General features: G+C 35.2%; 1 protein-coding gene across 15 annotated transcripts in view; it reads left to right on the top strand.

Annotated features, from left to right (window-relative positions):
* The window catches only part of LOC132797317 (uncharacterized), a 144,465-nt gene that overhangs the window by 92,477 nt on the left and 36,654 nt on the right, over nt 1–15,334 (top strand). For 5 of the 15 annotated variants that reach the window (XM_060809003.1, XM_060808996.1, XM_060808993.1 and 2 more), the window contains 6 exons: nt 504–545; nt 3,846–3,872; nt 6,149–6,270; nt 7,450–7,604; nt 9,863–9,955; nt 13,160–13,401. In XM_060809003.1, the coding sequence (XP_060664986.1) occupies nt 504–545; nt 3,846–3,872; nt 6,149–6,270; nt 7,450–7,604; nt 9,863–9,955; nt 13,160–13,401 (681 nt within the window). The remainder of the gene's footprint in view (nt 1–503; nt 546–3,845; nt 3,873–6,148; nt 6,271–7,449; nt 7,605–9,862; nt 9,956–13,159; nt 13,402–15,334) is intronic. The other 10 variants (XM_060809002.1, XM_060809009.1, XM_060809006.1 and 7 more) reach the window with 4 other exon arrangements.

Here is a 15,334-nt window from a genome sequence, read left to right as displayed (position 1 = left end):
TACATATATGTACATATATGAAAAACTCTTTTTCCAGTTCTCTACAACATATTTCCTTTTTACTTTTCATACTTTCTTTATTTCTGTTCGTACTTTTTTGTTGTTTTTCGTTTTCTTTTTTCCGTTGTAGCTGAAAACCATTCGAGAAATAATAGATAAATCACGAAAAAATCGCATAACAATTTGAATTGATATATTGGCAGCCGAGTGAAAGATGAAATGTAAACAATAAAGAAAAATAAAAAAATTTATTAAATCTATTCAAAACAAATACTCAAATTTCCCCATTTAACTTAATTAATGTTATTTTTCTTCATATTGAGTTTACAAAAAAAAAACAAATGTAACAAATTCAATTTTGATTTTCACAAATTATTCTTTCACATTTTTGTGTTCCGTTTCTGTTTTCTGTTTTTCTTCATTTTAAATGAAAATACAAAAAAAAAAAGCAAAATACCTAAACAAAACAAAAATCATACCGCGAACAAATTTTTTGTTTACAGGGGACTACCTGAAGTGTACAGAGTTCGAGTCCGTGTTAACTCGTAAGATAAAATGATTTATTTTTCCCCCCTCTTAAATACTCTACCCTATTTCCCCCCAAACAAAAAAAAAAAAACACAATACACGCCAAACAAAAAATACAACTATTTAAAAAAATCTTTAAAATCTACCAACAAATATACCCAAAAAAAAAAAACAAAATACTAAAAGTAAAATGTTGCTTAACAGAAACACAAACAAAACAACACACAGAAAACACACACGTAAATGAACCTTAGTCGTCTACTAGCTCGCTCTCTTTCTCTCTCTCTCTCTGTCTCTTGTTTATTCTAGCGCTCTATATTGCTCTCTTTCTCTGTCTCTCTTTCTGTCTATCTCTAACCCGTAAGCTAGCGCTCGCGCGCTAATTCCCCAGAGCGATGTATATATATGTATCATCGCTAGCACTAATCTCTTTTGCTCAGCTCTAGCGCTGCCCGCTCTATTTACATCCCTCACGATACCCCAACCCTTTCTCTCTCTATCTCTCTCTCTCTTTTAGCTGATCCCAAGAATTATAAATGTTCAAATGTAAACTTAACTCCAAGCTAACTAAATTAAATCTCGCTCTATCTGTAACCTTTCTCTCTCTCTCTTCGACTCTTTCGTACACTTTAAAAGTAATATTTGCAGATATATGAAATATACTAAATACCTTCTTAATACTTTTAATACTACATTTATATAAATATACGTAAACTACATTATATATATATATATATATATAGACTTGATAAACTAGCCCTTTACTGTAACTACAGCATCAACAACAGCTCAATTAACAGTTGCTCAACACTCAAACACAACTTAACACATCTTTTTTGCAACACTGGAAAGTTAACATAACCTCAACATAGTATAGTTGATATCAGTGTGACCGCAGCAGCTGAAAAATGTAGTATCTACGCTCTGCTTTGTGCATTAATAAAAACTGTGGAATAGCAGCACTGCATATGAAATTGAAAATAAAAAAAGCAAGCAAGTTGCAATAAATTTAGCTTGAAATGTAAGCTCATCTCTTTCTTTCAATAATTTCATTTATTCAATAAACAAATGTTTTATGAATGGCCATGAATTTTTTTGATATATAATTTTCTGGGAACAGCGCTTTAAGTAAAAACAAAACGAAAAGTTCAGGGACAGAAATAGAAAATGATTAAGTAAATCAGAAAGCAAAAAATTAAATAAAAAGAAAAGCAAGGTGAGAAGAAAACAACTATTGATAAAGTAGTGGGGAGCTGGTTATCGATAAATTAGTAGAAAATCCGAGTGAGCAGAGGTGTAGAAATATAAATATAGAGTTGATAATTTATGTAGAAAAATCAAGCAAAGCAATAAATGCAAAAACTAAAGCGACAAGTAAATATTCAAGTAAAATATACTACAAATATACCACATCCTATATTTGGTATATTGATACACAGAATACTATAGAGGTCCAAATATACCAGGTTGTCAGACGACGCAACAAAAATACTAAAAAATACCAAATAATGTATTTGATATATTGATATAATACTGAATTCAAAATATACCATATAGTGAAAAATATACAGTATTGTCAACCAAAGGAGTTTAAAATATATCAAATTCATATACCGCAAAAATACTAAAAATATACTGAATGCTATATTTGATATATTGATATAATACTATATTCAAAATATCGAAAACGTCAAAATATACCAGATTGTCAGCTGATGCAGAAAACATACTAAAAATATATTAAATGCTGTATTTGGTATATTAATATAGCACTATATTCGAAATATACTATATAGTGAAAAATATACAGGATTGTCAGCCAAAGCATTTTAAAATATATCAAATTCATATACCAAAAAAAAATACTAAAAATATATTAAATGCTGTATTTGGTATATTAATATAGCACTATATTCAAAATATACCATAGAGTGAAAAATATACAGTATTGTCAATCAAAGCAGTTTAAAATATATCAAATTCATATACCGCAAAAATACTAAAAATATACTGAATGCTATATTTGGTATATTGATATAGTACTATATTCAAAATATCGAAAACGTCAAAATATACCAGATTGCCAGCTTATGCAGCAAACATACTAAAATATATTAAATGCTGTATTTGGTATATTAATATAGCACTATATTCAAAATATACCATAGAGTGCAAAATATACCAGATTGTCAGACATAGCAGCAAAAATTCTAAAAATATACCGAATATTTGGTTACTATTGATATAGTACTATATTCAAAATATACCATAGAGTGAAAAATATACCAGATTGCTAGCCAACCTTCTCCATCTCAACATTTCGCTGCCTTTCACAATCAACTGCTACTACTACAGCTGCGGTCACACTGCCACAGCAGCCTACACGAATTTAATGCTCTTCCCAAAAGTACAACACACACACATACAGTCTCTTGTTTACACACACACACACACGCACACACACACCACTTTGCACACCTGCTGAGATGATACTTGTTATATTCGTAATGTTTTTTCTCATTGTTTTGTACAATTTTTGTTGTTGTTTTTAGATGTGTGTGTGTGTGTGTGTGGTGTCTGTGTGTGACCGTAGTGTGTCTCTTTCGCCCCGTAACAACAGTTTTTTTTCCCACAACACACACACTCACACACACACATATACAAATGTGTTTTCATCTCTCTTGTACAATTTTTGTTGTTCTTATTGCGTTCTCATAGTTTTCAAATGTCTTTTTCTAGACGTTGATGTATGTGAGTGTTTTTCTATGTATAGTTATCTATGTGTGTGTGTGTGTGTGTTGCTGTTGTTCTTTCATTTACCACAAAAGTATGTTTTTTTTGTTTTTGTTGCGTTGTGTTTCTCACATTTTGTGTTTGTGTTTTTCGGAACTGACCCCAAATGAAGCGCCATACACATAGGCATAAAGCTCAACAACAAGCATACCAATTAGCCGCAACACACGCACACACACACACAAACACACACACACAGCAGTATATAAATTTGTATGTAGTTTTTGTTATACAGTACTTTAATAGCGTTTTCCTAGCGTGCAAAAAACAAAAAACAAAAAAACAAACGTAAGCTCAAGCAGTTCCCTGGCAAGCAAATTTTGTTGTGTTTGATTCTACACACACACACACACACACACACATACACGCACACAAACTGTACACTCTTACACACACACACACACACACATACACGCACACAAACTGTACACTCTTACACACACACACACACACACAGCCGCACCCCGCCCCCTCTAGTGTGTGTGTGTGTGTATATTGTTTTGTAAGCTCAACTCTTTTTACAGGAAAAACCATCAGTTTCTATTGCAAAGGTATTTAAAGCTGCCCATTCCATTCTCTAGTAAACCAAAATCTGCTCCCAAAACTCTCCACTCCACTCTCCCCCCAAAAACGAAAAAACAACTCCCCCCGTCCCAAAATAATTCCACTCTCTCCTCACTGCCTTTAGCCGCTCCATGTTTCAACAACAAGCGTTAAACCCTCCGCCAGCGTCTCTAGCCCCATTTTGTGCCACAAACACAGCTCACCACAAAAAAGAAGCTACAACAATAATCAAAATTAAACTCGCATTACATACGTCACACACATACACACTCACACTCACACACACTCACATACGCAGCTTCATAAAAAGTTTTGCATACTTTTAAGCGCGCGCGAATTGTTGCAAGAGTTTCGTTTTTTTTTTTTGTGTCTCTTTTTTTATGTTACGTTTTTTTGTGGTACTTTTTTTTGTTGTGTAAGGAAAGGGGAAGTTGAGGCTTTTTTGCTGGTGCGCGCACGTGCATATTAAACACATTTTATTGTCACACACACACACATACACATACACTCTCACACATTTACGTTGACATTTTTGCGGTGCTTTTTTGGCTCCGCGCTCTCGCGTCTTTGGCGTCCATTTTGCGGGTTGTGCGTTTAATTTAAATTGCTTGGCCGCTTCTTCTTCAGCTGCCGCTGTTGCTGCTTCTGCTTCTGCGCTTCGACATTTTTTCTTCTTGAACTTTTTTCTTTGGTTCTTTACTTTTTATTTTTTTTTGGTTTGCCTTCTTTTGTTATTGTTGTTGCTGTTGTTGTTTGTTCATCTTAATTTTTTTTGGAAAAGTGTTACGGCTTAATTTTGTGGCTGTTTTCTTTAGAGTGCGCACACACCTTTTTATGTGTTACGTTTTCTCGCTGGCTTAGTCGCCATTTTTCATTCTCTCTCTCTTGCTCTTGCTCTTGCTCTCTTTCTGCGTCTCTCCCGCACACTCTGCATCATTTGTGTTAGCGCGCATCTGGAGCTGCCTCAGCTCTTCTCTATTTCTCTGATCTAGCTAAAGCTTCTGCTTCTGCTTCAATTTCAGATTTACTTTCAACTTTCTCTCTCTCACTCACTTTCTCTCTCACTTAAGCTTTGGCTTAGCTTAATCCAACAATTTCAATGCTTCAATTCTTTCAAACAGCTTTAAAGCTAACAAAAATATAGATCACGCTCAATGCTTTGCTAGTATTACTTGTGATCAAAGATTTAACTGTATCAAGCTTTAAACTTGTCGAAAGCTTAAAGACAAACTTAAAGCTTGATAAGTATTACCATTGAAATCTCAAAACTTTTACTGACGATCAGCTCTTGTCTTCACTAACTTTGATCTTTGAGCTTTCAAGCTGCTAAAAGCTCTAATTAAGTTTAAAGCTTGGTTTGGATTGCTAAGCCCAAAACTTTAACTTCAACGCTTGACTTCACTAAAGCTGTTGAAAGCCAGGCTCTCCTAACTAATGTAAAGCTAAAAGCTTCAACTGTGTTAACTAACAGACGATCAATGCTTATCCTCTCTCTCTTTTGTCTGTTTCGAAAGCTTTCATGCTTGCTGTCGTCTATCGCTTTCTCTGTCGCTCTGCAGCTCACTCTCACTAATGTCACACTCGCTACTCACTGATAAACTGTCTGTCACGCTCTCGCTATCGCTATCGCTTTCGCTCTCTCTATTTATTGCTCACTGTTCACTCTCGCTGTCTCGCTCGCTCACTCTTTCACTCTGGTTATTGGTTATGTACGATTGGCAGACTCAGTTTCTCACATTAGTTCGATCGATCGGCTGTCTTTGTCACACATTCACTTGTTCTTTCTATGCAACTCGAACTCGAAATTTTTAGCACCAAAAGTGAAATTCTAAATTATTTCTCTATCTCTATCTCACTATCTATCTCTTTCTATCAAATTGTCCATGTATGTAAATGTTACAATACTCGTACGCATAAATGGCATTTACTCTACGTATAAATATTATATGATATTACTATATGAATATGGTTAATTAAAACAACAAAAAATACTCTTTTTGTGCTCTCTTTCTCTCTCTCTCTCTCTTTTTCTTTCTCTTTCACTCTCTATTCTCTCTCTCCCTCTCTCTCTCTGTATTCCTTACTTTTAACTTGTATGAAAATATGAAATTTCGTTCCATTTAAACAAAAAAAATACTCTATAACTCTGTCTGTCTGTCTGTTGTGGATGGTAAATTGATTTTAATCAAACGCATCCCGCAAAACATTCTCTTCTCTCGATTGCACATTGCACACATTTGTTGCACCTCAACCTCAACCTCAGCCTGTCGCAATATTATGAATTCTCCAAGGATCAAGACTACATCTGCTCAACGCCCGAGGATTCGGGAATGCATCTGTGCGGCAATTTTCCACCCTATCGCATCGGCTCACTCATTTGCAACGGTAAGTGACCAAACGAACTCAACTCAACTCTCCAACTCTCTCTAACTCTCAGCAATCTCCACTCCTCAAAAACTTTGCCTTACTTTTCAAGCAAAATGAAGTGCAAACGGCGCGTGTTAATCAAATTTTGATGGCACTTTTAATTGCTTTCGCGCGCGCCGCTTGACTTTACAACTTATTAAGCGACACTCTTCCTCTTCCTCCTCCTCCCTTCCGCCCTTTCGCCCTTCCTCCCACTCCCTATTCACAATTTTACCACCCGCTTAGCTGCCTTCCACAATGTTCTCCCATTATACAGTTGAACTTGCCTAATTCGAAACATTTTTAGATACTTCAAGGTGTGATAACCAAATCAGCTAAAGTTGTGAATGCCAACGCAAGAGATCTGCTGCCAAGTTGTGCTTAATTAGCACCATTAAAATCATCAATAAAGATTACAATTTATTCCTAAAAATGTCACAGCAATTATAAAACAAAAAAGAAATAAATAAGTTGAACTGTTTAACTAACGAATTGCTTTACAAATTTAAACAATTCTTTAAAATTTATCACTATAATTGCTTTATAATAATATGCATAATCGATGATGAGATTTGCAATACGAATAAATATATTTATCAATAGCACATTGAAGAGTTCAAATTATTCAAAAAACATTAAAAAAAAAGCAATTAGAAAAGTCTTTGGCATAGATTTCGATAGTATGCAACATTTCCATAGAAAATCCTTGATGATTTGCAACTGAAAAGGCGACGAATTCTTACTTCAAGTAAACACAACTACGATTTACCATTATAAATATCTTTAGCGTAGATTTCGTTAATAAGAAACTATTTAATAGGAAATCCTTGATGAATTGCAACTGAAAAAGCAGCGAATCCTTACTTCAAGTAAACACAACTACGATTTACCAGTTTAAATATCTTTAGCGTAGATTTCGTTAATAAGAAACCTTTCCGTAGGAAATCCTTTATGATTTGCAACTGAAAAAGCAGCGGAATACTCGTACTTCAAGTATTTACCATTATCAATAAAAATCATTGCCGTAGATTTCGTTTGCATAGAAAATTCTTGATGAATTGCAACTGAAAAGGATCCGTCAATTGTAGCGAGGCTTAACTGTGCGCTCAAACTTGTGAACTTGTGAATTAAACACTAATCTTTCGTCTTATTTCGCAGAGGAGGCCAAGCTGCTGGACCTTAACGAGCCAACGAACACGTCGTGCGTGAATTGGAATCAGTATTACACGACGTGCCGTCAGAAGGGCGAGAATCCGTTTCAGGGCACGATATCGTTTGACAACATTGGCATGGCCTGGGTGGCCATATTCCTGGTAAGAAGAAGCGTTTACAGTTTTCCCGTTTACCATTTACCGTTTACCAATTAGCTGACAACTTTCGTTCAACAAAAATAACAATGACAGCAAATTGACAAAACACACATACACACACACACACACAGAGACAGAGACAGACAAACTCCCAAAACACTGTCCACCAGTCAGCATCCAGCATGGCCTTAGGTCTCTGACTGTTACTGTGTCGTCCTTCGTCCCTTCGTCTCTTCGTCCTTCCGTTCCGTTCCGTTTGCAGTCGGTGCCGCAATGACAGTGACAAAGTTGCATGTTAATTTGCTGCTCAGCTGCTGTCAAATGCGGTGGCATCTGCCACTTTTGGCATCGCTTTCATTTAAACAACACCAGCAACAACAACGAGAAAAACAATAACAACAGCATCAACAGACAAACAGCTGCCAATTTGCATAGGGCAGCAGATTCTGACAGCACCTCGTCGACTATGAATTCATCCTCGTCGTCGTCCTCGCTAGCACACCATAGATGGACCATGTGGCGTATGCGCAACGTAGCGATTAGTCAATGACATGTCTCGCCTACAGCTTATTGGGTGGGCTAAACAACATTATTGATTGATTTAATCACTTTGCAAAATTAAGAAATTACTTGGAAATTTCGTTGCCCCTTAATTGCATTATTTTCTCCCACACTCTCTGCTCTGATGTTCAAAGAGCAGACGAATTCATCCATCACATGGATGGGAGATAGAAGAGAGTCAGAGAGAGAGAGAGAGAGTGACGGTTAGAATGAGATTTAAAGTCAGTAATGCAGCTTGTGCATTAGGCGACGATAAAAGTTAGACGCTATTGCAAATAGTTGAACGAATGATTCAAAGAATACGTAGTAATGAGGCGAAATAAAAGAATTAAAAGTATTACTAATAAAAATGTGTAAAATTATGGAATTCCAATTGACAAGAAGCAGCTAAAAATTAACATAAATAGTGTGAACTTGTGAACATTGACTGCTCGATACTTTGCTTAGCATTGTTTTATATATATGATATATCTTAACAGTACTTTATTCTTTTTATGTCATAGTTATGTTAATATAAGAATATCTCTTGCCTTGCCATCACTATAAGCTTGTTACAATAGCAAAGCTTTTGTCTTTCTTTCTTTTTTCTTTAATACGAAGTAAAGAAAAAATGTATGGGATTTCGAATAAATGACAATAAAAAAGTAACAATTGAATTGTTACGAAAACTGTATTTATTAACAATAGAGATAAGTTATAAATAAATATATATATATCAATTCGCAAATTAAAGACTCGACAATTGGTTAGTTGTTGTTTAAGAATGTGTTTTGTATACTTACAACTTTTGAATAATATAACTTTGGAAAAATTACTACATTTATATAAAAAACAATATACAAGTATGAAAGCAAAAATGACTTTGTTTAGCAGCAATTAACTATAGAAAACTATCGACTTTTAAGGTGCACTATTCAAGTGAAGTAGTTGCAAGTAAACAAATTCGTAGTCTATGTAAATATTTGCCTGAATTTATGATTTTTTAAAATTGTAAATTGAGATATAGAAAAGCGTGCAAGACAATAAAATCGCATAGATATTTGTTTTCCAATCAGATGAAGATACATTCACAGCAACAAAATATATAGTTGAGAGCAACGATGGCCAGATAGAAACATTAATGAATGCCATTTGAGATAACACAGATGCTGCCTTATAAGAGCTATATAGTTTTAGATATATCTATAAATAAATCAGTTAAAGTAGCTAGAAACGATGCAACTGCAAAATGCTTCGAAATATGTATTTATCATGCATTCTGCGTGTGTGTGTGTGAGTGCGTCTTAATTACAGATGCAGCAAATGTCGATTTAAATACATATATCACTCTCTCTCTATCTCTCTCTCTGTCTCTCTCTCCCTCTCTCTTGTTGCTTGTGGTCTCCTTTGATTTCTGAATTTGATATGTTGGCTTGCCAAAGGCGTGTGCACAATGGGCAGCAAAGGCAGGTCAAAGGCTGTGCAATTAAACACAAATCAAATACGCATTAAACCCGACTCCAGAGTCCAGTCATAACCGTGCTGGACAAAGCGAAATATTACGCATACGTGACGTGGTGCAACGCAGACACCGCACAAATACACATTGCTGATCTTTGTGTGCCTTGTGCCTTGCCTGATTCGCTGCTAATTACGCTAAAAATGATTTTGATTACTATTCTTTCCTTTCATTTCGTTTCGTTTCGTTTTGTTTTCTGCAGGTCATCTCGCTGGAAGGCTGGACGGACATTATGTATTACGTGCAGGACGCGCACAGCTTCTGGGATTGGATCTACTTTGTTCTGCTAATTGTGGTAAGTGTCGAAATACACAACTCTCAACTGTCTCGTCTTTCTCAACTCAACTGATTATTGATTATTGTAAAGTTGGTTACACTTTATTTTTGAAATTTATTTTGAATAATGCTCTGAATACATTTGAAATGTATTTCCAATTAGTAATTTTTATATATATAATTGTAATGAACATTGCGTATACGTAATGTCAGTGTGCTTGAACATTGCGTATACGTAATATCAGTGAACTTGTTGAATCAACAATAAACCATGAATACAAAATACTTCAATCTTCTGTTCATTAAGCGATTCTTTTACGTCAGTTGCATTTATTATATTGCGTATACGCAACATTTACTCTCAGACAGTTCTACAAAATAGTAAAGTTGGCAAGCAAATTCCAAGTTCTATATACAGACTACGTCAATTTGAATTCAATATATCAAATACATTTAGATTTTTTGCAACATTCTTTGATATTTATAATATTACGTATACGCAACGTCTACTCTCCGCTCATCAGCCGGTTCTTAAAATATTAAAGTTTGCATATACTTTTGATTTGCCAAATGAAGTTCAACAATTGAAGGCTGCAACAAAAAAAAAAAAAACATGTCAATATTACGTATACGTAATATCCAAAGAATTCGAATTTGTGTAATTTCTCTTTTTCTCGTAATCTAAGTAGAATATTTTATTTTCGAATACAGTGTAATTTAGCTTATTAAATGCAACGTATACGTGATATTTTTAATCGTCACATATTACGTATACGCAATATATTTATTTGGCTCACCTATTTAGTTGGCTCTTCACTTTAAGTATGCTATTCAGATTAATTATGACCAACAATTAAAGGCTACTTCAAAAAAAGAAATGTGACAATATTACGTATACGTAATATAAAAAATTCAAATTTGGGTAATTTACCTTTCTTCACCCTCAATCGAAGTAGAATATTTCAGAATATTCTGCATATATTTTAGCTAAATCTTCTTGCATCTGAATTCTTATGTGTTTGCACAAAGACACATTACGTATACGTAACATATTTACTAATGAATTTAAGTAAAACAAATCTGTTCACTTCGTTGAATCCTAGCAGCTTATTTTATTCAAATTACCCACGATATCTCATAGATTTACATTAATAAATGCTGCGTATACGTGATATTTTTTTGTAGGCACATATTACGTATACGTATTTACACTTGGGTGACTTATTTGGTTGGTTCTTCACTTTAAGTAAATTCTATTCATTTTAATTATAATCGTTTTTTTTTTGTTGAACGAAATATTTTGCTGCGTATACGTAATATGGATCTATATTACGTATACGCCAGAGTACATCGTTGATGTCTCTGTATGGAAAAGGGGAAATTCGCCTCAAAGTATATAGACATTGCGGTCTCGGTTAAAGTGTGTTTAAGGTGCAGCTAAGCTGCAGTTTAGACCCGACGCAGAGCACTTTGCATTGTTTGGTTTATTTACTTTGCGAGCGAGACGCAGGCGAGAGAGTTGAGCTGCAGCTGCAGCTGCAGCTGAAGAGCAACGAGCAACTGCACTAGCAATTTGCCAATGTAAATAAGTAAATTACTTTTCCAACTGTAATCACACACAACTGACCGAGTTGCATGCCACAAAAGTTTGACTATCGAAAAATGGCGTGTTGACTGTCTGCACTTGCACTTGCAGCGAGTGCACTGACCATGCAACATGTTGCAAGTAGTATCTCAAGGAGGCCACAGCTCCAAAAGTGCTTTAGTAGCTCTCAGTTCTCAGTCTTGGGAGCGTCAAAGGTGTCCTTGGTCTAATTAAAAGGCTTAGCTACACACAGCCAGAGAGAAAGAGAAAGAGAAGGAGAGAGGGAGAGCGAGAGCGAGAGGAAGAGAAAGTCCATAGTATGTAGTTGCATGTGTGAGTCTACAATTTCATTATTTATGTTTGAAGTTTCGGCTCACATGTCTGTGTCTTCTTCTCCTTCTCGTTCTCCTTCTCCGCTTGCTTTGTTCCGTTCAAGTTTGCTTTTATTTTTAGCTGCTGCTCATTTAATGTGCAAAATGATTTTGGCTATTGCCCAACAACAACAACAACTGGGGAGTAAAACTTTTGATATGCAAATAGCTTGCAGTCGAAATTTCTCTCTCTCTCTCTCTCTCGCATTGTGTGTACATAGGTGTATGTGTGTGTGTGTGCTGTTATTGCTATTGAAAAGTTAGCTAAGGAAATTGCATATTTATGTTTTTTAGTAGCATTTTGTGCTCGTCGCACAAAAATTAGAAACATTTTTCACATTTCGTTGTTGTTTTTGTTGCTGTTGTTGAAATATGTTTTCAATTTAAAGTTGGCAAATTTGTTTTGCCAGAAAGCTATTAAAATGCAACAGCAACTAATGGATGCCACACACAGCAAAAGAGAGCCAGAAAGGGAAGAGTGGAAGAGAAAGAACGATAGCAAATTGGCACCTCAGCTAATTTGCAGCAAAAGCCATTCAATGCCAATGCAACGAACGACAACAAATCGAAAAGTTTGCCTTGCCTGGCTCTCAACTCTCAACTTGCCACAAGCTGCGTCTTGAGCTAATTCAAGATTGCTGCTGCTGCCGCCTGTTGCCGCGACTCTGCAAGTCTGCAACTCTGCAACAACTCAGCAGCGCAACTTTGGCCGCGTCAATGCGCAAAACTTTTCTTAACTCCTCGCATACCCTATAACCGATGGAAAGGAGTTGATGAGAGGGTGCAAAATATAAAAAATAGTTTGTGCACTTTATTTGGCATTGGAACAAATCGTGTTCGTTTTAAATAGAGTTAAAATATTGTCTTCATCAAAAGCTTCACACAAATACCTATCAATATTTTTAAAATGTGTGTACAAAACATTGATAGAAAATATAAATTTATTGACTTCGACAATTATGTAAAACTTTCATGAAAACAGCTTAGTTGTAATACATATTTTGTGATTTTAGTGATGACTATTAAAGGTAATAAAAGTTAAATTATTTTGCTATTCACCTTTTTTTCTTAATGAACAGTTTTAAGCCGAAATATCTTGAAAAGTGAACGAAATATACGATTTAGCTTTCAATTGAAATGATGTCAAGCAACTGCAAGCTTAACTCTTCTCACACTCAAACTTAATAATGAACAAAATATCCAATATTTGATACCCTACAACAATTTTGAAAAATCAATCTTTAACTAAATTTGTTGTTCATTGCAGATTGGGTCGTTCTTCATGATCAACCTGTGCCTGGTCGTCATTGCCACGCAGTTCTCGGAGACGAAGAAACGGGAGATGGAGCGAATGCGACAGGAGAGAGCACGCTACACATCGACATCGACGTTGGCGAGCAGCACAAACAACTCGGAGCCGGCGACGTGCTATGCGGAGATTGTCAAATACATCGCCCATCTGTGGCGACGCTTCAAGAGACGAATGTTAAAGAAGTACAGATTATATAAGTATGCTGCTTGTCCTTTTGATTTCATTCAATTACGTTTTATGTTTACTCTGTTTACTCGTTACTCTCTCGCCTCCTCCTCGTTCTCGTTCTCGTTTGTCGTTCTCGTTCTCTGTCCTCGCTCACAAATTAAAAATTAACGCTTAACGCTTTAAAACAAAAGTCAGGCGTCTCGTCATGTCATCCTTTGACTCTTGGCTTTGACGACATCAAAAATTTCAAGAACCAAAATCCACGCACTAATCCTTCCTCACTTAAACAAATCTGTTGCTCAGATCTCTCTCTCTAATCGATGCTGACTGACTTCATTAGCCAAAGCACTACAAAAACAAAAACTGCTTCAGTTTGAGGAACAAACTTTTGCTTGAGCTCTCACTTTCTCAGCTTGATGACTTAAGAACTTCAGCACCTTGATGGCAAACAAATTTTACGTTAGCTCTTTGCATTTATTATTCGCATCTCTTACGCATCTCAAGCTCGAAAAACACAACAAAAATCCCTTTGAAGTTATTTCACTTTACTTCACACAAACCCAACTCTTTAATGCGTTCATATTTATAGTGAAATTGTCTGCTCAAAGCTCTTTCAATGGACTTTCAAATTGCAACAGCAGCAGCGAACAGATGCTTTATCTACTACTTCATCGCCGAAAAGGTCAGCGAAAGCGTATCTTATCTGTGGCTCATTCAAGTAACTGTTGCTTGAAAAGTTTCCAAAGCTAGTTGATTCGATTTTCAGTTGCGCATTTAAGGCTCGAATCAATAATCCAAATGCCAAATACAAATCAACTTAGTTCGATTTGTAACCGAATATTCCTCCCCTTTTAATTGCAATTGAATCCCGAGCTTCACATTTTGTGGCATTTTCCATTTGGCCCCGCCCAAATCCACGTTTGCCGTTGTCTTCTTCTTCTACTGCAGGTTATGGGCTCGGCTCCACGACTTTTTATTAGTTATTTTGTGTTTCGATTTATTAAAAATGCATTCACAACATGCGTTTCGCTTCTCACGTTTCGCTTTTCGCGTTTCGTGTTTTCGATTTTCTTTTCGTTTCTTTCGTTTTATGTTATTTCAATTTTCTTCAATTCTTTTTCGATTTGGTTTTTAGTTTTCGTTTTGTTTTTACGTTTGTCAAGTTTTTTTGAATTTGCATTTTTTATGGCTTTTGCTTTTCAATTATTTGCACTTGCATCTGGTCGTGTTACACAACAAAATCGTGTGTGTATACAAGAACAATAGAATATTGCAAATATAGTTTAGTGCTAGTTGGCTTTGTCGTGAATACATCGAATGTGTGAATATGAATATGAATACTATTCTCTCGTATATACAATGCATATACAAGTGGCTCGGTTATAGACTCGTCATAGAGAGAGCGTTTACATTTTAGTTGACAGTCGCAGAATGTCGAAATCATAGTTTTAGCAAACAGCGTATTTAGTTTGGACTTTAATTGTAATTCTAAACAAAATGAGCATGAAGACAGTTTAGAAACAACTGGAAAATTAAAAATTTTACACAGATCGCATTTCATATTAGATCGCATTTCATATTCTAAACTCATAGCATTTTGAAAGCTTCTTAAGACTTAAAAAAAAGTCTTATAAAATATGTAGGAAATATTTAAAATTTCAATTATATTCGTATGACTTTTATCAGGCAAAACAAAAGGTTCAATGTCTGCACATAATTATTAATCAAACAACAGTTCAGCACAGAGAGCTTATTAAAGCGCATTGAAAAGCTCACAATACAAGCATGTGAATATTTAATCAAAATTGTTACCGAAATGCCGAAGCTAATGGAAATTGTCGTAAATTTAAAAATTAGCTTTCTTTCAAATATAGAATTCTACATTACAGAAATGTCGAAGCTTATTTAAAAGCTAATAAAAAATTCAGTTAATATAATAATGAGCTTTCTTTCAAATATAAA

Source organism: Drosophila nasuta, chromosome X (assembly GCF_023558535.2).
Source record: "Drosophila nasuta strain 15112-1781.00 chromosome X, ASM2355853v1, whole genome shotgun sequence".
Classification (NCBI taxonomy): domain Eukaryota; kingdom Metazoa; phylum Arthropoda; class Insecta; order Diptera; family Drosophilidae; genus Drosophila; species Drosophila nasuta.
The sequence above is the reverse complement of the archived record's forward strand: the minus strand, read 5'-3'. Positions and strand labels throughout refer to the sequence as shown.